General features: G+C 40.9%; 1 protein-coding gene across 1 annotated transcript in view; it reads left to right on the top strand.

Moving 5' to 3' along the window:
* The window catches only part of ASB4 (ankyrin repeat and SOCS box containing 4), a 56,557-nt gene that overhangs the window by 2,956 nt on the left and 27,712 nt on the right, over window positions 1–25,889 (top strand). Inside the window, exon 2 of the mRNA XM_045828177.1 lies at window positions 8,334–8,633. Coding sequence (XP_045684133.1) covers window positions 8,334–8,633 — 300 coding nt within the window. The remainder of the gene's footprint in view (window positions 1–8,333; window positions 8,634–25,889) is intronic.

The following is a 25,889-nucleotide window of genomic DNA, read 5'->3' as shown; positions in this document are numbered from 1 at the left end:
GACCACAGACTTAGTGCCCAGCTTTCAGAACTCATGTTCAAACTGTGGGTCCTGAGTAACCCCAGCACCTAGTAAAGATTCTTAAAGTTAAATCTCGTTTTATTTTTTCAAGTTATCTTAAACTTCATAATCAAATCTTTAGATAAAGTTATGTTTTATTAATTTAAAACACTTCTCCGACACTTTGTAAAACAAACATTGAAAATAGCTAGGTTCGCATTTGAGATATCTCCTAGAGAATAGCAGAGACATGGATGGGTTGTAAAAGTAAAAATAAGGAAGGAAAATGACATCTTCAGGAGGATCACTTTAAAACAGGAATGGCAGGAAGAAAAGTTAAGACATGAACAACGTTCAAATTGATAAATGCAATAAATAGTTGAATAGTCAAGGTATGTCAGTAATACAAAGTTTATTATGTGCCAAGAGCACCACATTTAGAGTGAAAGTAGAATCTCTAAGAAAACTCAAAGCTGTTCAGGTTGGTTCTCAGAATACCAGGTGCATGAACATCCATAAAACTTTCTGAAGGTTCTTCCAACTCCACACCTCAATCCTCCTCCAGACGTACGAGTGTTGGCTTATTAATGACCCAGGCAGAATATCACGCTTATCTCTTTGGGATGAAATTCTCTACTCAGTCAGGTTAATCAGAGTCCTTTTATTAATCAGTGTAATGCACTTTAAGTACTTTGTTTACAGCCCACAACCACAGGTTCTTTGGTTGCGAGTCATATTTTTAATTAAAATAAGCAGTGAGTGATTTCACTGGAAAACTTTCTGGCAGGTATTCTATCTACTTTAATAAGTAGCAACTGCCATCCAAACATCTTAAGAGCTCTTATTTCCACTCTCTTAATGAATAATCTCCTTTTCACCTAATTTTCTTCATTGCCAGAAATTCGCGGTCATGCTCTCCTATTACCATCTTAGGGTTCTTTTCCATTCCTTGATGTTCAAACTTTTTTTCTTTTCCATTTTACATGTCAAGCTTACTATTTTCCCCTCTCCTGGGAAAATGCTGAGATTTATCTTGAAAATACGAGCTATTAACAAATAGCCAAGAATTGCCTGTGGCCTCTAATCCTTCAGGACTTTGTAAATACACAGACACAGTCAGAGCAAATGTCTGCTAATCCAGCCACAAGCAACGTGTGTAACTTTTGGCTGTAACAACAGAGGCTTCTCGGGTGTGGGTTCTTTGGACGCAGATAACATTCTAGCCGATAACTGTTGCAGAGCCCAGGCTTAGCTGAAGGTTTACCACACAAGCGTCCAGCCCCCAAACACTGGAGCAGGATCAATTCTTCCCCAAGATGGTCCAGCCCCTTTGCTCCTGAGCCAGAGGACTTTCTTCTCAGCTGCTCAGACATCTCTCTTTGGCTTCTGATTTAAATTAAACACACACAGGATTACTGGACATTTTTGTAGGCATCAAACTTCTAAAATTTCTTTAGAACCTTCACTTACAAGGGATATTGGATTGGAAGTTAACTGAATGTCACCTTCAGATTTTCAAAGGCTGTTTAAAGATTTTGGGGAGACCAGAATTTGAGGTGACCTCTGTCTACTAGCTACAGAAACATGGGTACTTTATGCTAATTAATCCCTACAAGATATTATCCTATTTGTAAAGTGGAGGCTTTGTTAAGACCCTCTCTGAATCCTGCGCGTGCCGATAATTCCCCATGTTCTGAAGGGGGGATTGTATGCACAGACGATGGATCATGGTCTGGGGAAAGTAAAAGTGACTAGATAGTCTGGATCCACATGGACAGGGCCTGGCCTCGAGAGTTCTCTGTGGCATTTTTGCCCAGGAGGAAGAATGTGTGTTCCCTTCTCCTCAGTCGAGCTCTTTGCTCAAGCAGAGTTCTTCTGCCAGGAGCCATCACCGCTCACTTGCTGTAGACCTGGGCCAGAGTGTGCATGGTTGACAAGTGGGGGAGGCAGCAGGTTCTTCACTTTCCACCCACGGGCTTTGTTCCCGGGTTCTGCTCCATCCTGGTCCTCAGTACAGTCTGGGCACATAACCAAATGGCAGCCTGATGTCTGCAGAGGTGAGCAGAGGGGGCCCTTTGAAAGACAAATGCTAAACATACGTCACATGCTAGGTTCTGAAGCCCTGGGACAATTCTGCTGTGGAAACAAGGGGGAGACTACAAAAGGAACCTGCCTGATTAGCCATATTTCTGTCATGCTGGGACTGTCGGTGATTAGATTTTGGAGGACAAATTCAGTTCTTGACATGGCCACCCGGGCACAGTGTGTTCCTAGGCACTGCATGACTGTAATTTTTTGAAGATGGCTTTGCCTCAGGTTTGGTCCTCAGTGAGGGTAGGTGTGGTGGAAAGGACGCTCTTGCTCATTTCCATACTCGGTACACAATGACCTGTGGCTGCAGCCTCATTTATGTGGGCGGCCTCTGGGCAAAGGGCTGCTCCTGTCTCTGCAGCAGGCTTTCCTGCTCTGCTCAGAGTTGAGCGATCCAGAACTGCCCCCCTCACACCACCACCAAAGTTCTACAACCCAGCCTGAAGGTACACTTCAGCAGACCCGATCATGTCCGCCAGTCTGTCCTCTTCTGATGCCTCCATTCAGCAATGTACCTAGGGGTGAGAGCAATGGTGTCTTCCTGCTACGCACTTGCATAGATTCCCATCTAGGAGAGGTTTGCAATTCCATGCAGGGGGTGGGCTGAATTCTAGGACCTGACACTGTCCCAGCCCAACTCACCAGTTTATTATTATAGGAGATAAAGGGGAAACTAGGAGGCTAAGGATGACTGAGTCACATAACGAACGGACAGGATAGATTCTCTAGGTGCTATTAGGAATTCAGGGAGAAGAAGAAAAATCAACAAGCAAATGCATTTCCATATCAGAGATGTGACATATCTTCTTTGCTTACTTGTGATTTGTGAAGCAGGCTCGGCACTAAACCTGCTCTGCCTTCAGAAAGACAAAGATAGATGGAAACGCTGCACCGCAGACCTCCCAAGTCCATCAGCTTGGACTGAGGCAGGAGACGTACGGCTCTAGCAGGCTGAAAAAGTGACAGTTTTCTCATCTGGAAAATGAAAGACTTGGACTGGATAATCTTCCCTGCAGCGCTAACATTCTGTGTGTCTTTGATTTTACATCAAAATGGTGTTTTCTTAATCAGCTCTCTGCTGCTTCCTTTCTGAGATCATTTTTCTTCCCCTTGCAGAAGCAGGCATGACTTTCCAACCAGTGGCTGCATAGAGCTGTCTAATCTTTGCTGTTAATCAGCAGGCAAAGCACACCCTGGGTTGAAGATCTGGAACCAGCTTCTTTCCAAGACAGTTAAAAGGTTGCCTTTGCAAATTGCCTGTTGAAGAAGTTTAAGTATTAAAGTGACTGACTGAGAGTGTCAATGTTAAATGTGATTCATTCATCATCAGAAGTAGGTTGAACACCATATAGCTTAACGACTCTGTTTAGAACACAGATGCAATGTACATAGTTACATAAACATGTGTAAATGGATATATGCACAAATATTTTGTGTGCATATATATTTCTACACACACACATTATAGGCACAGGCTGGGTACTCCCCAGCTGAGGCTATCTGTGATACTATTCATCTCTTCCAGGAAAGGTCCAGATCACCAACTACTCTCCCTTCTCAGTGTCTATAATTTCAAATTAGTATCCTGATTAAAATCTTAGAATTTAATTCTATTTGTTGAATGCAGATTTCTACAAAAAGTCAGATTATCCTAAGAGGGTCACACTTTAAACCGTTCTCAGTTCATTAGACCTTAGTGTGAATTAACTTTGGATTTCTTTTTAAAGAGCACATTTAGATAATGGGGCAATTGGGAAGAAGAGAAAGCAAAATGGCCCTAGCATTCTGATGGGATAAAAAAAGGGATTAAAGTGTGTGTGTGTGTGTGTGTGTGTGTGTGTGTGTGTGTGTAGGGGGGTTTGAAGGTGGGCTGCAGAAAACTAAACTTGGGTTTGGGCTCATTCATTTGCTCTGAATGAATGAGCATTGTATGAATGACCCTGTAAATGGCCTCTTTAAAGTACATTATTTTTTTCCTCTGGACAAGGGAACAATAGTTCATTTTAATTTTACTTATTTTTAGAAATAATAATATATGCACAAGTATTAAATTTAAAAGCTCAAAGGGGACATTCAAGGGCAAGTAAATTTATGGCATTGTCCTCCAACTCCCAGTACTTGGAGACCACCACTCTAACCAGTTTCTTGTCCTAGGTGTTTGTAAATATACTCACCTGTGAGAGCATATTAGGTGCACTGTTCAGCCTCCCGTGTCTCTCCCTCAATAATATATCTTGAGATCTTCCCATATCAGTATACATAGAACCTCTCCCTTCTTTATAAGGGCTCTATAGTACTTGATTGTATGGATGTACCATGATTTACCTACGAAGTCTCCTATTGATGAAGACTGAGGTTGTTTGTAACACTTAGCTCTTACAGACAATGCTGTAGTGTAGGACACATTGTAGTTCGTGTTCTTGTCCATAGGTCGCCATTATTCATAACTCCTGGAAACTTTATGCTCTTCACAAAGAGTTCAGTGAAAATGGTGTTCCTGAGAGTTATGCAATACAGTGGCCCTTATAGGACATTTCCACAAAAGTGATTATACCTGCAGGGTAAACCACTGGGAGGGGTGCATATGTAGTGTTTGTCACTTAAATGAGAGAATTTTAATAGCTGATCACCAAACCCACTTTTAATGTGGTCATTGGCCTCTGAGTGCCCCCCAGATGCTCATCATTTGTGCCCAAGAGTATCCTAGATTTATTCTGACCATATCTAATCAGTGAAGAATACAACTTTACTTCTTTTGTTCTGGGCCTTGCACATTTATTAATGTAGCTTAAGATTATATTAACTTTTTGGCAGCTCCATCCCACTGTTGGCTCATTTTGAGGTTATTGTCAATTCAAATCCCCAGGTCTTTTCTCAAATAAATTACCATTAAACCATATTCTGCTTACCTTGTACATGTATAGTGGAATTCTTATAACCTAAAAGCAAACCTCTGATTTATCCATGTTAAAATGTATTTTGTTGTTTCAGCTCTACACTCTCTTCTAGGCGTTGAGCTATCTCTGCATCTTCATCTTGTCATCAGTCTTTTATCTTTCTGTACCTATTTTTCATTCCCGCTCCTAGTGAGCTTAATGGCATGGTTCTAGGTATTAATGTTGAAAGAAGTTTTATAAAGTTATTTTTGTTATAGCTTGTCATATATGGCAATCTTTGGGGACTTGGATAATAGGACTGGCCCACTGTTTGGAAGTCAGTGGTCAGAGGGCAAAAGGAGACACACACACACACACACACACACACACACACACACACACACACACAGAACATTTCCAACAACTAATGGGGAACATTTATCCAAGATCTCAGTTCTAGGACAACTGTGCTTCTCCTGAGCAATTAATTTGTGTGTAGTTTCTGGGCGTAGTTAATGGCATAGCATATGTTTTGCTGTGTATTTCCTGATAGAAGTTCAAAGGTAAATTCGCCATGCAGTTCTAGTGCACTAGACATGGTGTGGATTTTGTGTACCCATCTTACCCTTGACCTCTTTTTATTTTCCAACCCTATTTTTTTGCCCTTATTTCCTAGATTATTAAAAAGTTTAACATGAAGTTTGTGAGTTCTCTTAAATTTCTTTTTTTTGGAAAAAGGTATTGTGTAAACTGACAAACTGGTAAATAAAATCTTGGTGTGATAAATTTTGTAAAGATATCAAACATATTCATGCCTTAGATTGATGACAGGAGCAACAACTCTGGGGGAAAGAACTACGATGGAATAAAAAGTATAAACATAACTAACAGCTTTGGCATCATTCAAAACAATGATTGGGATTTTTAAAAAATGTACTTTATTGATTATGCTATTACAGTTGCCCCATTCTCCCCTCTTTATTCCCCTCTGCCCTACACCCCCCTCCTAGTCACATTCCCCACCTTTAGTTCATGTCCATGGGTCGTATATGTAAGTTCTTTGGCTTCTATATTTCCTACACTATTCTTAACCTCCCCCTGTCTATTTTCTACCTGCCATTTATACTACTTATTCCTTGTACCTTTCCCTCATTCTCCCCCACCCCCTCCTCACTGATAACTCTCCATGTGATCTCCATTTCTGTGATTCTGTTGCTGTTCTAGTTGTTTGCTTAGATTGTTTTTGTTTTTTGTAGGTTCAGTTGTGAGCTTGTGGTCATTTTACTGTTCATATTTTTGACTATCTTCTTTTTGTTAGATTAAGTTCGTTTAACATTTCATATAATAAGGATTTGGTGATGATGAATTCCTTTAACTTGACCTTATCTGGGAAACACTCTATCTGCCCTTCCATTCTAAATGATAGCTTTGCTGGATAGAGTAATCTTGGATGTAGGTCCTTGCTTTACATGACTTTGAATACTTTTTCCTAGCCCCTTCTTGCCTGCAAGTTTTCTTATGAGAAATCAGCTGACAGTTTTATGGGAACTCCTTTGTAGGTAACTGTCTCCTTTTCTCTTGCTGCTTTTAAGATTATCTCCTCACCTTTAATCTTGGGTAATGTACTTATGATGTGCCTTGGGTGTGTGCTTCCTTGGGTCCAACTTCTTTGGGACTCTGTGAGCTTCCTGGACTTCCCAGAAGTCTATTTCCTTGCCAGATTGGGGAAGTTCTCCTTCATTATTTTTTCAAATAAATTTTCAATTTCTTGTTCTTCCTTTTTTTCTTCTGGCACCTCTATCATTTGGATGTTGGAAAGTTTAAAGTTGTACCACAGGTTCCTAAGCCTCTCTTCATTTTTTGGAATTCTTATTTCTTCATTCTGTTCTGGTTGAATGTTTATTTCTTCCTTCTGCTCCAAACCGTTGATTTGAGTCCCGGTTTCCTTCCCATCACTGTTGGTTCCTTGTACTTTTCCTTTATTTCTCTTTTCATAGCCTTCATTTTTTCCTCTTTTACAACCATGCTCAACCAGTTCCATGAGCATCCTGATTAGTGTTTTGAACTGTGTATCTGATAGGTTGGCTATCTTTTCATCACTTAGTTGTATTTTTGTGGAGCTTTGATCTGTTCTTTCATTTCGGCCTTTTTTTTTTTTTGTCTTGACACACCTGTTACATAGTAAGAGGTGGAGTCTTAGGTGTTCACCAGGGTGGGGCAACCCATGTTGCTACATTGTGATGCTGTATGTGGGTGAGGGGTCTGAGAGGGAACAGTGCCACTTGCTCCACTCTCTGCTGGCTTTTGGTCACTTTTGCTGCTACCCACAAGCAAAGTGAGCCTTTCTGGTGCCGATTCCTGGGTAGATGGGTTTGCGTAGTTCTAGGACCCTCTGGATCTCTCCAATGAACCCTCTTGTGAACCTGTCCTCTTGTCCTGCTACTGCCTCAACCTCCCACAGGTGTTTTCAGTCAGAGGCTTTGAGGCTTTATTTCCCCACACTGGAACCCTGGGTTACGAGGTCAGTCTCGCTCCCCAGTTGTTCCTCCTGGCTTATCTGCATGTGAATGTGGGACCACGTACTCCACCAGCCACCGCCTGGCTTGGTCCACCAACCACTGCCTTGCCTGCCCCGGTCCTCCAGCCACTTTGCTGTGAGTCCTCTCTACTTGGCTGCCCATCTCTGTCCCTCTTACCGGTCTGGATGAATGTTTCTTCTTTAACTCCTTGGTTGTCCAACTTCAATACAGTTTGATTTTATGTCAGTTAGGGTTTTTGTTTTTTTTAACTTTTTGTTGTCCTTCTTTTGGTTGTGAGAGGAAACATAGCATGGCTACCTATGCCTTCACCTTGACCAGAAGTCCTGACTGGGATTTTTTAAAATTCTTAAATATGAGTCCTGTGTAACTCACCATATCAAATAAAAAGCAATGACATAAATAAAGGGCTCAAACTCAAATACATGGGAGAGTCGGGAAGGTCAAGTAAGTAAAGGAACAAAATAATAAAGACTAAGAACCCCCATCTCAGTTGGTACATCCAAATGTGATACTTAACACTTGTAGACCCATTAGCTATTAATGGTAGTTTATAACTTCTGAATCATTCTGCTTCAATTTTGTAAAGTGACCAAAGTGAAATACTCTATAAAATTCCTCACGAAAGAGAAAGAACTCATGGACATGGACAATAGGTGGTAATGTCGGGGGGAGGGTGTGGGTGGAGGTGGGAGATGGTATTGGGGGATAAATGATGATGGGAAAAAAATCTAAAAATGCAAAAAATAAGTAAATTAATAAAATCCTCATGAAACATGGAGAAATCCTAGGCTGAGAAGCTAAACTTCTTTTTCCCTTCTTTTTTCAGGTTATTGGTTGCCTAGCTATAAATTAAAATCCTCTTGGGCAACGGGCCTTCATCTCTCTGTCTTGTTTGGTCATGTGGAATGTCTTCTGGTGCTCCTGGACCACAATGCTACAATCAACTGCAGGCCCAACGGGAAAACGCCTCTTCATGTGGCTTGTGAAATGGCCAACTTGGATTGTGTTAAGATCCTTTGTGACCATGGAGCAAAGCTCAATTGCTACTCCTTGAGTGGACACACAGCTTTACACTTTTGTACAACTCCAAGCTCCATTCTTTGTGCCAAGCAATTGGTTTGGAGAGGTAAGCTTTTTTGGGTGTCTGACATTACCATCTATTTGCACATTCATGGTTTTGAAACTTGGTGATCCTTATTTACCTCAGACAATATAATAGTTATCTCCATGCATTAAGCCTTATTCAGAGGGCCCTAAAAATACATACACAGATAGATAGATAGGTAGATAGAGAATAGGTTGTTATATTATGTTGGCCCAGATCATTCTGTGGTGATCTCATTGGAATTTTACTGTTATTTTTTTAATTGTAGAAGGCTTGTTAATTTACATATATAACAAGTATTTAATTAGCTTCTATGATGTATCAGGTAATGGGCTAAGTAAAAAAGAGGAGATAGTTTCTGCCTTCAAGGAGCTTGTATTCTCGTAGGTGAGATAAGTGTTAAAATGAATTCATAAATATGAAACTATAAATTAAGAATGGAGCAAAACAAGGCACTATGAAAGAGAATTCATGCATGAACTATTACAAAATGTATAAAACTTTCCTAAAGATATGATATGTAAACTGAACCTTTATAATGAGAAGTAGATAGCCATTAAAAAAATCCAACAAGAGGAGTCTAGGTCTAGGGAATAGCATGTGTGCAAAGTTGCTAGGAGAACAAAAAACTTGGGATATGCAACAAAAGGAAGAAAGACGGTGAGGCCAGAACACCATGGCTGTGGTTGGGGTGGGAAAACAGGAGTGTAGAGGGAATGTCACTGAGTGTGTTAGACCATATTGGCCTCTTGGAGGCCAAGGTATGGGGTTTAGAAATGGAACCACTGCAAAATTTTAAATGAGAAAAAGACATGGTTTTCTTTGATATCTTATGGTTTGCACTTTTTGTGTTCTAGATGATAAATCTTTGACTAACCCAAGTAGCAAAGATTTCTCTCTTATGTATGTGTCTCCACATGATTTGATAAAAGACTATTCTTTCATCACTGAGTTGCCTTCTATCTTTGTTAAAAATCAATTGACCAAAAATATGTATGGGTCCACTGATATATTTTTTTCTTTTTTCTTTTTTTGGCTAATGCCTCACTATCTTGATTGCTATCACTTTATTTTAATTCTCAAAATCTGCTAATCTAGGAGTGAATCCTCCCCAATTAGTTTTAAACATGGAAAACTTCAGCTCTTTTGGGGATATCAAAGGGAATATATCAAAGATACACTTGGCATAAAAATATGGATTTCAGAAAAGAGCTCTGGACTAAAACTGTAAGTTTAGGAATTGTTGGCCTATAGATTGTATTTGAAGTCAAGGAAATCAATGAAATCACCTAGATAAATAGTGCAGAGAGTGAAGAGAACCTAGGACCAAACTCTGATACATTCTTACATTTAAACATTAACAGAATGGAGAGGAGTGGAGAAATGAGAGTGAAAAGAATTGATAAATGAAGTTGCAGAAAACCCAGGAATACTTTTGGCATTACAGGGACCAAGAAAGAGGCGATTCCAGAAGAGGACCATGGGCAGCTGTATTGACAGCTACTGAGAGGTTTAATTAGATATTCATTAGATTAAGAGACAGAGCTATTACTGCCAAAACTAGTTTTGGTGAAATGGCAGGTTGTTACAACCAGATTAGAATTGTATAAGGTGTGAATGGGAGGTTAGAAACTAGAGATGGCCTATGGTCATCCTTGTTCAAAGAAGCTTGGCTGCAAAAGTGAGCATAAGAATAACGTGATTGCTGAAGGTAGGGGAAGGCACAGGAGAGTGTACAGTTGGTGATAGAAAGAAATGTTTGGATGCTGAAGGAAAACGATTTACACAAAGAAAACAGTTGAAGATGCATGAGACAAGATAACTAAAAAGTCCAAATAGAGCAGTGGAGACAGGGTGAAATCCAGACACCATAAGACACATTCTCAATGTTCACAGATGAGCTAAAGTAAAAGATGGCTTTAAATACTGGAGCATTTATAGACCTGTTTGTGGTGTGATGAGGAACATCATATCTGATGGCTTTCCCCATCCCTCAATAATGCATGAGGCCAAGTCATCAGCCTAAAAGGAGAGCATAAAGGGTGAGAATTTTGAGGAGAGAGGGGAAGGTGTGGAAGGTCATGGGGAAAGGATGGGAGAACATCTTAAAAATTTCATGTTTTTCTCAACCTATGAGAATTAAGGAGAAAAATGTCAGCCCAGCTTATTCTCCTTCTTACCCACCCTAGAAGGAAGGGCCCAGACGCCTGGAGAAAGGTGGGGTCATCCATTGGGGCTTACCTACTTGACCACATGTGGCCATCACCACCTTTCACATTTACTTAGGGATTTAGTTTTAGATTTAGTTTTTAATTAATGAATTTAAACTTTTAAGCTTTTAAAAGAAAGTTAATAAATTATATATTTGTTTAATTGTTGACTTTTTATATCGATGCTTTCATCAACCACAGGCTGGCAGAGGGCTGCCAACCCTCTCTCTCCTGAGAGGCATTGCCATGTACCTTCCCCAGGGGACACAGTTCTTTCCCATCTCCTTTGTCCCTGTGCACAGAGGGAGATTACCTAGAGACAGAAGGATTAGGCTGACAACAAGCCAGGAGAAAGAGTGGAAGTCCATTAAAGATACACATATTCTTTAGAGCCGTGACAGCAAAGGCCAAAGTCATAAGGAAAAGAAAGATAAATTAGGTGAAGCAAAAATGTTCAATGTCTGTGTGGCAAAGAGATCGTGAAATTAAATGGCCATCGTAAAATGGGAAAAATACTGGAGGCTACATGGCAAAGGACTCATGTTCTTAATATACAAAGAAATCTGAAAACTGAGAGTAAGGAGGTTAACAACTAAGAGGGGGGAAAAAAACAGAACAAAGCACCGAGAATGGGAACAGGTATTTCAGGGGGAAAAAAAGACAAACGAAGATAACAATAATCACCTGCATTTCTGATCAGTAAAACATCAATTAAAATACAATCAGATCTTTTTGTTGTTATTTATTACATTAACAATGATACAAACAATGATAATAGCTATGTTGACTACCACATAGAGAAGTGCTTTCACACACTTAATGAAGTGTAAATGGATAGGATGGGGAGGGCAATATCAAAAGTTTAAAACCTTTTTATGCCCCAGCTGGTGTGGCTCAGTTGGTTGGAGCATTGTCCCATAGAGCAAAACAAAAGTTTGTGGAGTTCGATTCTCAGTCAGGGGACATACCTATGTTGTGGGTTCGATCCCCAGTTGGGGCATGCATGAGAAGGTAACCAACTGGTGTTTCTCTTACCAAAGCTTCTCTCTCTCTCCCTTCCTCCCTCTAAAAGCAATGAAGAAATGTTTCTAGATGAGGATAAAATTTTAAAAAGCTTAAAACATTTTTAATCCAGAAGGTTCACCTCAGGTATTAGAAACTAATTTGAGGCTCTTTGGTTCAGGGCTCTCAATTATGTGGGCTTCAAATTCAAACTTCAGATGTTATAACCAAACAAGATTATACATTGAGTCAAAGACATACCATATTTTTGGACTATAAGACACACGTTTCCCCCCGCAGATTTGGGAGAAAAATGGGGGTGTGTCTTATAGTCCGAATGTAGCTTACCTGGCTCGCTGGGGGGCAGGAGGTGGCCTATGTTATTTATGTTATTAAATATTTTACCACATTTTTTTTTGCCTCAAAATTTTTTTCCTATTTTCCTCATCTAAAACCTAGAGCCCTGGACTTATATGGTCCAGTGTGTCTTACAGTCTGAAAAATTCAGTACCTGATGAGAGAGAAATGAGACATTATCATGTGACAGAATTGTGATGGTCACATGATCTGTAGAAATTGAGACATGGTCCTAAGTCTGTAAAAGTCTTCAAAATAGTGTAGTTCTAGTGTATTTTATTTTATATATTTGTATTAGGAGGTTTGATTGATTGAAGTATATATTTAAAATATACCACAATTTAAAAATGTGTATATTGACATTTATTATTTTTAATATATTTAGAGTCTTGAAAAGTTGCCTGATTTCTTTTTGCCCTCATAAAGTCATTTATAGTACTGAAAAATGTTTGCATATCTAATAGAAAAATTTTGAGCGGCATTATCCACGCCATACAGACATTAAAATAATGCTGTCCAGGGCTGCTCACTGACATGGAAAGATTTTTAAAAAGAAGTTTAGCCCTGGCCATTGTGGATCAGTTGGTGGGACTATTGTCCTATAACTGAAGGTTGCAGGTTTGATTCCTGGTCTGGGGGCGTAGAGGAGGCAACCAATAGATGTTTCTCCGTCACACTGATGTTTCTCTCTCTCCCTTCCTCTCTCTTTAAAAGCAATGAAAAAATGTCCTTGGGTAAAGATTTAAAAAAAAGAGGAAAAAGAAGTTCATTGGGGGGTATAAACTGAATAAACTTAAAAATTATATATGATTATGCATATTAGAAAATAATATGCAAATTACACAGTCAAACTTGATCTCATAGCTAATTATTAGCTGTAGCAAAGCCCTTTGAAAGAGGAAATGTTATTTTAGATCCTTAATCCTAAGATTATAAATTTTTTTTGAGTGGTACCTGGCAAATGTTTAAAAAAATTGTGAGTTAGATAATTGGGGGAAATCTTACTCATTTTATGAATAGATAGATCGAGAAAAGGTGAAGGTAAGTGTCTGGAGTTGAGTCTACTGGTCTGGAAGCTCTAGAAGACTGTGAGCATCTTGCATCCTTTCTTTTGCATTTCTATGTCTTCAGCCTCTTGGACAGAGCTTGGCACATTGGAAACACTCAGTAAATGGTCTCTCACTGATCTGGGGGTGGCCCCAGGAGCCCTGAGTGCATGGATAAGAATTATGGCCATCTAATAAAATGCTGCTGTGGGTCAGTTCTACTCTTTCAGTCTCTAGGGAGATAGCTGAGGGATGAGTTATCCCCCTCTTGGATTATGTGGTGGGAACTTTGTGGAGAAGTCACTTACATCACTCTGTGGCTGGACAGAGAGAGTTGAGGCAGCCTACAGACGAGGAAAAGAAGTTAGGCTAACATTAAACTTGGGGCCAGAGAAGTCCATTAGAGGAAAAACCAATGCCATGGCAACTGAAAACCAATGTAATTTCATTTGCTATTTAATGGGCTCTTTGTGGAAAAGTGCTCTTTGTGGAAAAGGCTAATTGAGGCCAAAAAATTGCATGCAATTTTCTCTTAAAGGATTTTTCTCTATTTTTTTCAGTGTTTCAGAGCCTGCTTTGTCCCCATGCTGCATTTCTGTCTGCTAATTTTCTATTGGCCTTTCTACTTAATGTCCCCCATCTCCTGGCCTTTGTTTCCTTTGGTATCAGTATAATAGTGTTCATCAGTTGAGAGGGCTTATTTACCTCAGCGAAAATGTCCTCTCCGTGAATCCTGCATTTCCCTATGAATAGAGAGATTCAGGTCAGGCTGAAAGGCAGGATATTATTTCTCCCTATTTTCTTTCGATGGAGGAAAATAAAAGCTGCTTGCTTTGCTCTGCATGAAGCAAATCCTGACAGTTGGAGGAAAATCTGTTACTGCAGGAAAGCCATAAAAATTCGAATGTTTTCTAGCAGAATGTAGCATGAGGGCGATGTAAAAGAGACCATGCCTTCTAAAAGACTGTCCCCTGCTTCTTGCTGTGACAGTGACACTAGTTACCAGCATGTTAGGAAAGTCTCTATTCAGTGGCGCAAACATAGAAAGGCAAGATGGTACTGGACTTCTACGTTAGTCAAGAAATGGATATGCACCCTGGCTGGCATAGCTCAGTGGATTCAATGTGGGCTGTGAACCAAAGTGTGACAGGTTTGATTCCCAGTCAGGGTACATGACTGGGTTGTAGGCCATGACCCCCAGCAACCGCACATTGATATTTCTCTCTCTCTCTCCCTCTCTCTCTCTCTCTCTCTCTCTCTCTCTCCCCCCCTTCCCTCTCTGAAAATAAATAAATTTAAAAAAACTTAAAAAAAAAGAAATGGATGTCCTTGCTTGACTGACACCTATCTCACCAGCCCATCACTTTTCATCTCTTCTTGTATTAGCCATCATAATAGTGCATATCTCAACCATCCTAGTCATTTGTAAACAACTTGGGGATTTTTACCCCATCTGCTCTATTGTTAGTACCACCTGTACAAAATGAATTTAATGTGGCCTTCAAATTGATATATGTACTCAATTTAATTTTAAAAAGAAACTTTATATCACTGTACAAATTAATTCATAACTATAAAAATATGGCCATAGCCTTTACCATCCACAGAAAATAATAGGAACAGTAAATAATAAGCAAATTCTTGTCCTCCATCTGTCCTGAGAACCTCTTCTCTCAGATGGCAGAGAATGACTCTCAAAAGCCTCTTCTTCTGGTCACTGATGCTTCTAGAAACATTGTCTTGTCTCCAGTCATTTTGCTGTGAATGTGTGAACTTGAAATTCCTTTGAAGGTCGACACTTACACCCATTTGGGCAGCAGGCACTCCAGTCTAGTAAAGAATGTTCCGCATAAAATCATAGCACACTTTGGGAACCACTGCCTTCACCAATGCTTGGTAAAGTTGGCAGTCTACTTAATGGTGACGTGTTAGAGGAATCCCTTTTAGAATCAGAAGTGAAACTAGTTTGCTGCTCTCGCCACATCTCTTCAGCTCTGTCCTGGGGATCCTAGCCAACCCAAAGAGAAAAGAAAAATAAACAAAATGTATGAGGATTAGAAAACAGGAAGTAACAATACCATTATTTCACATACTGTTTGTCTACATAAAAAAAAACAAACAAGGAAATCTAAGGTCAAGTGGTTAGAATTTGTAATTGAGTTTAGCAGAGGTACCGCATTTGAGATCAATATACAAAAATCAATGGCATTTCTATATACCAGAAACAAGCAGAGAGAAATTATAATATAGGAAAAGATGGATGGTATGGACTAATACCCCAGAAACTTAAGAGGCTTAGAAAATATATTCAACAAAAGGGTGGAAGAACTATAAAAATTGATTAAAAGACATTAAGAAGACATCATATTCAAGGTTTATTATGAAAAATGCAGTTCTTGATTACTCCCTCCTTGGAGGCAATCACTTTCACTTATTTTAGCTGATGAGTTCGATATTTATCTCCACATTGCTAAATAAATACCATTTTTATGCATAAAATTGAGAAGAATAAGTAGCAACATAAGCAGTTCTGATGATCTGTTGATTCCTCATAATGGAAGGTGAGGATCTGGCTCTTCTTCCTTCTCCCCCCTCCCCCCACCCAATAGAAGTCCCTTGGCAGTCCTCCATTCTCACAGGGTAGTTATATTACAAATACGAGGCCCCTGCTAAATTAGCATGCCTTTTCCATCTTTGTACATTTTGTTTTCCCTAATTTTCTTTTTTTTTGCTTTAGCTTTCTATGTATTGTTGCTATTTTAAACCCCCAACTTTTGCCAATAGCTTTAATCTTTTCTGAAAATATTTTAATTCAACAGCTATTTTCTCAGTTTATTTTCTTGCAAAAATCCCTCTGGAAACTTCAGACCTGCTCCAACCACTGTTGTACTGGGAACTCCGTTCCCCTCCAGCCTGGAGATTCCCTCTGCCTCTCTTTCATGTTGCATTTCTGTTTCCTGGATGCTGGGTCGGCTTGTACCCTGGTTTGCTGCCTGTTTAGGTTGCATGTATCCTCTTTCTGAGAAGACGTGCCACAGTGTATATGTGCCCCAGAAGGCATTGATTCTACTGTGTTTTGGCATAGAATTCTAGATGGATAATCAAGTCCCTTTAGAATAATGAAGGTATTGCTCCATTCCCTGTCAGTTTTTAGTATTATTGCTGAAAAAAAATCAGAGGCCGTTTTATTTCCTCACCTTCTCTAAGTCACCTATTTTATCTTCCCCCGAGGCAGGGAGTAGGAAGGGAATATAGAATTTGCATTTTGTCTTTGGTGTTCTGAAAATTCAGTGAGGATCTGCCTTGGTGGGCTTATTTGTACTGGATCCTTCAACCCCAAAATGCACATGTCTATCAGTTATGGTAAATGTTTCTAAATTTCAAAGTGGGCCAAAAGTAGATTTACAGTTGTGAGTGTGCAAAACAGAATTTATTCTTGTGTTATTATTTATTATTTTATTATTTTCCATACAAACAACTGTAAACCTACTTTTGTCCCACCCTGTCTTTATCGCATAAATTCTCTTCTGCTGTTTTCTGCACACTCTCTTCCTTGAATTATTACTATTTAGTTACTGTACCCCCAGGCTGCTGCTCTAATTGTCTTACGTTGTCTCTTCTGTTGTATGTTTCTTTATCTTTATGATGTACTTTCTGGGAGATTTACTCCAGATAAGTTTTCTGTATTTTTCATTGTCTCTTTCTACCATCTAAACTGTCCTTAGCTGTTTTATAATGCTTGGTTGTTTGCTGATATTTAAGACTGAGTGACTAAAAGCTGGTTTCAAAGCCAGGTGTAAGGATAGGTTAGCTGGCTTCGCTTCCCTTTGGGGGCTGGGGCTGGACCTTTTATCTGGGGAACCCCTGACATAGTACCCTCAGATCTTTGTTCTTACGCTGGTAAGATACTCCAAAGAAAACTCTACAGGCTTCTTCCCTGAGGGTCAAGGCCTGATTCCGGTATTCTAGGTGCTGAACTGGGGAAAGGGATTGAGGACGCAAATGTAGTGTAAATACTTTCTAGAATGCTGCACCCTTTCCTCTTGATTCAGCTTTTCCTCTTACTTCAGGCTTTAGTTCAGATGTCAATTACACGGATTGCTCTTCCTGAATTCCCTTACACTAAGGTGGGTCCTTGCATTCTTCTGTACTCTCACAGCAAGTTGTGCTTTTCCTCTGGGGCACTTAATATTTTATTTGCTTAACTGTTTGATTCCTTGCCTCCCTCACTAAGCTACACATTTCATGAGAGCAGAGTTTGTTCAGCATTGTCCAGTACATGCTACATATTGGTTGTTGATTGTTGAAGACCTACTGAATGTTCAGTTAAGAACAAATGCTAGAACTGGGGAAAAGTACAATTGAACCAGAGCTATTTCATCACTATTAACGGCAAAGGGCTCACAGTTTATGGTCTCTTGCACTCATTGCTTCTTTTCTCCTGAGAAGAGAGTACGTCAGGAAGGAGGGAGACATCAGAAGTGTCAAATAATACTGAGAAATCCAGAAGCTGAGAGTTAAAAAATTTCCATTGGATTTAGTGACGAGGACTTGGAGACGGTAGCAGTCAGGTGAGTGATGGACACAGAAATCAGAATGGAGGGGATGGGTCACTGAGAAAGGAGTTGTCTGTGAGGGGGAACAAGCCTTTAAAAGAGTGTTAGTAAAGAAGAGGGAGGAGGGTAGATGAAGAAGAAAATAAAGTGGAGATTTTTTTCTTTTAATGACAGAAACCTGAGCATTTTTAAATGATGGCAAAATCCACTAGTGCAGCAGACGTTGACGACAGAGAGGAAGGATCATTCATGGTGTGAGGACTCTGAGAAGTCTGGGAAATGAGACCTAGAACCAGGTGGAGGGATGGGCTCTAGAAAATAGAACGCCTGTCTGGTGTAGCTAGAGGCAAAAAAAAAAAAAGAAAGAAAGAAAAAGGAAAAAAGAGGAGGATGGGAGTCAATATGTACAATTGCAAGGCTTTACAGAAGTTTCCATCTGAAAGCTGCTGCCTGTGAAAATAAGAGGTGAGGAGATCTAAGAGTGAAGGGAGAGGAAAAGGGGTTGAAAGACTGAGGAGTGAAAAAGGTTTGAGATGATTACTGTGGAGAGTGGGGGTGGTAAGTTAAACAGAGAAAGAGTGGATTGCCGACCAGTCGTGAGGACCCGGTGAGTTTTTATCTTTGACTGTATGGAGGTACCTGTGTTGTACAGATGGCACCTCACCTGTAGTGTCATTTTTGCCACCCAGCTCTCAGCTGCATAGAACCAACTAGGTGCTATGAAGAATTGGAAGGTTGAGGTTTTGGCAAAAGAGGGACTGAAATAATGGAATATGAAACGAAGCTGGACAGGGAGGGGAGGAAAGTAAGTCACATCGACTGGACAAAGAACAACAGAGAGGGGTTCTAATGAAATCAAGTTGCAAAGAAGGGAAGTTACGGTTGGAGAATCAAGTGCTGGAATTTGTAACTTTTGGAGACTGCTCATCTGAAGGTACTGACCCAGGGCAGGGATGACTATGGGTGGGAGTCAGCAGGCCACAGAGAAAGAGGAAGTCCCTGGAAAAAATGAGATCTAGGCATGCAGTGACCAGGGCTTTGTGGGCACCTGTGTGGTTGTCAAAGTCACATAGAATTTTTGTGGAGAGGCATAATGTGCCAAAATCTTTGGAAACTGATGGAGAGATAAATGTATTCAAGAAGGAAGGCAGGTGGTACAAATGAAAAAGCTGAGCCCTAAAGAAGCAAGGATGTTCTTTTTATTTTTATTTTGAAGAGAATTAGGGAGTAATTGGAGGCAGTAATGGGGAGTCAAATATACGAAAAAGAACACCCAGCTATATACGGCACCTCAGGTCAGAGTTAAGCATCCTGCATCCGTTCTTTGAGCTTGGAACAGGGGCAAAGCTAGTTTGGTTGCCATGGTGACCAACACCCTGTCTCTGGGCTCATTAATCCTGTGTTCCAAACTAAGCACTTAGCCATAGCTTCTGAATAAATGCAACAAAGCTCTGCATACTGAAAAGGGCATATTCGTGTTAAGCAGGGAAAAAGGTTTTCAATTTCATTCATTAAACTTGAGTAAATAATTTAATATCTTTTTGCGTCAGTCCTCCTAGCTAATGAATAAGGATAAATGCTTAATGGAAAATCTAGCTTAATAAAGTTAACAGCATCGGCTTTCCATACAAAGGAAATGGATGGTGCTGGTATATATGCATATGAAGAGGAAAACAGAAAGGAAAATAATGTGTATGAAGCATCTAGGATGTGGAATGTCAGGTGCTTTAAGATAAAATGTCTCATTTAATCCTTGCAACAACAGCGTGATGTGCACGTCATTCTCTTCATTTTACAGACAGGGAATCAGAAGCTCAGAGAAGTCAGACAAGGCCCCAGTTCACACAGGTGTTGGGTTTCAAGCAGGCCCTATGCTAGGCCTTGGTGAATATTGTATACTGCTTAACCTCTTGGGACAGTTAGCTAGTTAAAGATTTCAGAGAAAAGTTTCTGCTAAATTGACAGTCCATTGAAAGGAGAAGTGCAGCACTGGCTGGGGTGGTTCAGTGCATTGAGTGTTAGCCTGTAAACCAAAGGGTCACTGGTTCGATTCCCAGTCAGGGCATATGCCTGGGTTGTGGACCAGGTCCTGGGTAGGCAGCACATGAGAAGCAACCACACACTGATGTTTCTTTCCCTCACTTCCCTTCTCCCTAGAATGAAATAAATAAAATCTTTAAAAAAGAGAGAAGTTTAAATGTTGTATTAGAATTTCATTAACTTAAAAAAACTTACTACCATAAGATGTTTTTCAAGGTTTTTCTTGAAAAAAATTGTGAGAAGACTTCTGGGCATATTAGAAATGTGTTTAATTAAAAGATATAAAGAACTATCGATGTTTCTCCCAAAACAGTTCCCCTCAAAGTAATCACGTACCCCCACTTTGCCACTGCCTAGTGAGTAGAAGGTGTGGAGTCGCAAAGCAGACCCTCAACACGGAAGCTGATCTTTTCCTTCTGAGTATGATGCCTGCATTTGGGTTTTCCAGAGCTGCTCCAACAAAGGGGTAGTGAAGTAATCGAAAAAGATACATTAAAAATCTATTAATTCATTTTTCTTCAAATTAAACTCTTTAATTAAAAGCAACACTTTCATCAATTTCTAATTTCTACCTCTAACAATGCGATATAGCAACAGTTAAAATAACTAGGAGCAAGACGTGCAAGTTAAATATCCCTGATACTAAACTTAACTGCTAGCAGTTTTTAAAAATCCAAATACTAAATATTTTAGTCTCACCCATACGACTACCCTAGGTCTATGTGTTAACTTGGGGTCAAGTACTGCCGCCCAGAGGGTTCAAAGCGCCCCTGCAGAGGGAGTGCTAATCACAGCCTTCCCTTCCTTCCACTGTCAGTAGTGTAGGTTCCCTCCTTCCACTGGCTGCCTCTGCTTCCAGTTCTCTGATCAAAGGCCGTAAGTGACTTGTGCCATGAGTTTTCAGTCTGGCAGTGTTATCTTTGCTTTATAACTAGGAGCCTCTGAAACCAGACATGGAAGGAAGAAATTTCTTGGGGCCTGTACTACTTTTTTTTTTCTATCAGCACCTCTCTCTAATTTGTTTCTCACTTAGAGGAGCCTGGATCTTATTATCCCATGAACATTTTAAACACCCTTTAGCAAAAGACACCAGATTCATAAACAGAAATGCAAGTGTTGTCTTTGTAATCTCTGTCAGTCATAAACAATTTTAGAAGGAGGCTCAAGGGCCCAGGCTTGGAGGTGAAAGGGGTAAATCAAACAGGAGCCCGAGGCCCCCATCTCTGCTTTCCATTCAGCTAACCAGGAAAACACACTAATCAGGGAATCAGCCAAAGCACCAGGATTGGAGGCTAATCTTCAAGCACAACCCAGCTTCCTGAAGTTTCTTCTAATTAGAAAACTAGTGGGAACAGAAACAGAGAGGACCGTCTCTTTTCTGAGATAAAATATCTCATTAGCAGTCAGAAGAGGTATTAACGCTCCCCCTACAGGGGGCCACAGAGGGCTAAGTGCTGCTGGGGAGGCCCCAACATCCTTTGGCTTTGTCCACCCTCAGCCGGAGACGCCCCTGCAGCCAGTGGTCAGACACACTCTAATTAAGAAGGCAGCGCCAACCGAAGAACTGAGTAGTAAAAGCAGGAAGGAAGGTCGAGTGACCTTCAAGCAAAGTTGAATTAACTTGGATTGGGGCAGAAGGAAAAGATTTAATAAAAGCCCCAGGAAAGATCTCCTAGGACTTAATAACTAAAAGTAATACCAACCGGATGTGGCATTTCTATTGCATGCCTGGCATTTTATCCATATTCCATTTTAATCTTCTCAACTATCTGATGGGGTTAATACTATTATTCCCATTTGCAGATTAAAACAATGAGGGGAGGAGGGAAGAGGGACTGGATGAAAGAAGGGGACGGGATTAGCCAAAGAACATAGATGCAGAACCCATAGACACAGACAGCAGTGTGGTGATGGCCTGAGGGAAGTGGGGAGCGCAGCACAAGGCGGGGAAATGGGGACATCTGTAATTGTGCAAATAGATAGATAGGTAAAACACTGAGCTGTAGACAGATTGCATAATGGTAAAACTGGGTTTGGGATGCAGATTAACCTTGATGCAAAACTGCACTTTTGCCACTAGGTGGTGCTGCCTCTCCTTTGCTACTTAGAATCCCCACCCAAGTGTCCAGCTCTCGTCTCCTTTGTAGACTCAATGGATCAGTCAATGAAACTGCCTCTGGCTCAGCAATTCCCAGAACTGCCTTAATCACAGCCTCTGATGAAGGGAAAGCTTGGGTTGTTATGTTCTCTAACATTGGGTCCTTCCCCACCGCAACCGATTAGACCAGGAGTGGTTGGTGTTCGACCATAGGTGCTCAAATATGGCTTGACATAAAAGATGAGCTCAAATATCGTGCTGAAGAGGAAAAGTACTTGAATAAGATTGCCTGGGTTTAAATTCTTATTACCTCCCTCCCCATTCACTATCTACATGAATGAGCGTTAGATTTAACCTCTTGGAATATCAGCCCTCATTTACTACATGGGAATACTGATAATAATCCAAACTGGTTCTAGGGAACTCAAACAAGAGTTCATGGATCTGCATGTGTGGCTCTGCCCCCACCCACTTACCTTTGTCTTGTCTAGAAATGCATTTTCCAACGTCGATCATATTAAACATTGACTATGGGACTGTTGCCAGGTGTTACAAAAAGAGAGTTTCGTGGTCACATAAGTTTGGGAAAACTCATATTAAATTAGTGAGATTTCCTCACCATAGGACTTCTCAGACTCTTTCATATGTTAATGTGAATTGCAAATATACAAAGGTACACGGAATCCACAAGTTTGGTTAACCACAGAGCCTTCATTTTTGATGTATCTTACAGTAGTAATATATCACAGAACAGACTTTGGGGAATGTTGGCTCCAAAGAGTGAAACTGGAGCATAGAGTTAGAAATGGAATTCATATTTGGTGCAGCAAGAACTTCACATCAGTCCGTGTACATCGCTCCTCTTCCAGCTCCCCGTCTGAGGGCAGATTTTGTCTCACTACAGTAGGCAGACTAATGACCCTCCGAAGGTATCTGTATGGGCTAATCCCTGAGACTATGTTACCCTCCATGACAAAGGTATTTTGCAAATGCAATTAAACGAGGGACCTTAAGATGGGGGAGATGGCTTTGGATTATCTGAGTCTGCCCATCTCCTTAAAACTGGAGAAACTTTTCTTGACTGAGGTGAGAGGAACTGTGCCTATGGAAGGAAGATCAGAAAAATTTTTTGTGAAAAAGACTCTACCCACCATTGCTTGCTTTGAAGATGGAGGAAGGAGACCATGAGCCAAGAATGTGGGTGGCTTCTACAAGCTGGAAAATGCAAGGAAACAATTCTTCCAAAGAGACTCTAGAAGGAACAGTCTCACTGACTTTTGATTTTAGCCCACTGTGTTAGCCATTTTTTCCCAAAGACAATGAACTAATGGAGAGCGAGAGAGACAGAGAGAGAGAGAGAGGGAGAGAGAGAGAAATTTTAAGGAACTGGCTCATGAGATTGTGGCAGTACAAGTCCAAAATCTGTAGGATGGGCCAGTAGGCTACCCAGGGAAGAGTTGCAGTTCAAGTGAAAGGCAATATCTATGCTGGCAGAATTCTTTCTTGCTCAGTGGTGGTCCATCTTTGTTACACTCAGGTCTTGAATTGATTGAATGAAGCCCACTCGTACTATGGAGAGTAACCGGCTTTACCCAAGTCCACTGATTTAAATGTTAATCTCTCCTAAAGAAACACCTTCACAGAAACACCCAGAATAATGTTTGACCAGGTATCTGCCACCCACTGTGGCCCAACAAAGTTGTCACATAGAATTAGCCATCAAGCCCGCCAAGAACTGCGTTGGGCTTCTGACCTACAAAACTGTAAGACAGCATATTGTTTTATGTTACTAAATTTATGATAATTTGTTGCAACATCAATAAGAAACTAATATACTCACCTTGTTCTCATTATTAGCATTGTCCTCTACTGTACTGTAATCATTTCCTACTGAGGACTGGGTCTCCTGGGTCTCAGTTTTGGTCTATTTCCCTAGTCCCATGAGCCAGGATGGCTTTCAGTTTTGACATAGATTATCCAACCAAAGTCACCCCCACAGCTCCTGGACCTCCTTCACTCTAACAACCTTCATCTCACTCCAGCAAGTCATCCGTTCACATCCTCACATCTTGACCCTTTCTTTCTATTGCTTCGATATTTTCACTTTCTACCTTTTTGACCATCATTCCCTCAGTTACGCCAGACTAGTTCTTCCAAGTCAGAGTGACTCTGCTTCCGTGTACCTCTTTTTATCCCGGTCTCCCCACTCTTCCTAGTTTTGCCTTTTTCTTCCTCCTTCTGGGCTTCCTGGTCAATGACCCAAATGGCTGTCTCACCAATATTATGACTTCCTTGCCATAACAGGGTTCTTCCACACGAACACAGACCAGACTAATATACACCTCCTACTTACAGTTAAATATCTATAAAAACACATTAAGCCCTGGCTGGCGTAGCTCAGTGGATTGAGCGTGGGCTGGGAACCAAAGTGTCCCAGGTTCGATTCCCAGCCAGGGTACATTCCTGGGTGGCAGGCCATAACCCCCAGCAACCGCACATTGATGTCTCTCTCTCTCTCTGTCTCTCTCTCTCTCTCTCTCTATCTCTCTCTCCCTCCTTTCCCTCCCTAAAAATAAATAAATAAAATCTTAAAAAAAAAAAACACATTAAAACCTACCCCACCAAAAGAATCTCTTTCACAATAGCTATACAAATTAAATATATGAACAAACTCTAAACCAAAGAATAAGTGAAATTTCTGTTTATTACATCATGAAAAGGAAAGAATTGGGACGTACATTTTGGATGAGTTGCTACATGCTGTACCCTCTTAAAGATAATAGGACGGGTGGCCTCCCGAGAGTTAGCGCGGGAGGTTGACTCCAACGCTCAGTGTCTGCTTCAGGATGCACGAATGCTTCTTTTTCTAAACTCCTTTATCAGTCTACATCCATCGAGAACAGAACTCACAGCACTCAGTAAGGCAGGATTAGAGAGATCTTGTACTCACAGGGGATTAGTCACTACCTGTCTCAGAGAGCTCTCAAGTGTGAAGATCATGAGAGAAGCCCGACTGGGAGTCTATGAACAATGCACTGGCCCACAGGGAGGGACTGCTACCCTGACTGCTCAGGAGAGGATGCATCTGAAGGTGCCGTTCTGCAAGAAACACGCACATACAAAAAATTGAAGCCCTCTGATTAATTCCATCCAAAGTTTGAAGGGGACCTGGCGTCTTTGAAACAGAAACAGGTCATGGGCTGAGATAAGGGGCAGGAATGCAAAGGGAGCCGAGGGAAAGAATGTCCCTCTTCCATCGATCTCAGGGGTCATCTTAAACCTTTATGTAGTCATCCCTCTTGGACGTAGACCGTATCACACACATGTACCCTGTATCAGCAGGAGGTCTTTCCCCCAAAGACCCCATTTTATGACATGAATCCCTATCCGTAACTTACCTCTGTCCCAGCAATAGTTCTTCCTTTGAGCCACTGGATCCGAAAGGAACCCAGGTGTTCCCTCTGGACTGAAGGGCTCCTCCCTCCTGGGCCAGAACACTGGCTGCTCCCGAGATGGGCTTCATCACCACTGCCTTGCCGTGCTTCTGCCATCGAAAAGGGACAGCCCTGCTGTTTGTTGCTTGACTAGTTCCTCATCGTGCAACTGGTTTCTGCCAACCTAGTGTCCCACTTGCTGCTCCCACTGCTCCTCTCATTCTGCCTCAGAGTGGGGGTGTCCCTCCGATTCACGCCTCATCATCTCCCCATCTGTTCCAGCCCTGCCTTCACCTCCGCCCCCAGGCAACCTCCGCCACTCATTGTTCTGAGTCCAGAACAGACAGACTTTTGTCCCTGGGCAGAAGAAGTCATTATTCACTTTCTCTAAATTCATGGCCTTTAAAAAAAAGCAATAAATAAGTAAATAACAAAAGAACTTCCCAGGATTAACCTTTTCTTTTTTCCAGTTGAGTGACAACCGCCACATTCATTTTCTTCAGCATAAACTCTATCCCAATCATGGGATAGGGT

The sequence above is a fragment of the Phyllostomus hastatus genome, unplaced genomic scaffold (assembly GCF_019186645.2).
Source record: "Phyllostomus hastatus isolate PE091 unplaced genomic scaffold, TTU_PhHast_1.1 phas_scaffold_78, whole genome shotgun sequence".
NCBI classification, from domain to species: Eukaryota; Metazoa; Chordata; class Mammalia; order Chiroptera; family Phyllostomidae; genus Phyllostomus; species Phyllostomus hastatus.
The sequence above is the reverse complement of the archived record's forward strand: the minus strand, read 5'-3'. Positions and strand labels throughout refer to the sequence as shown.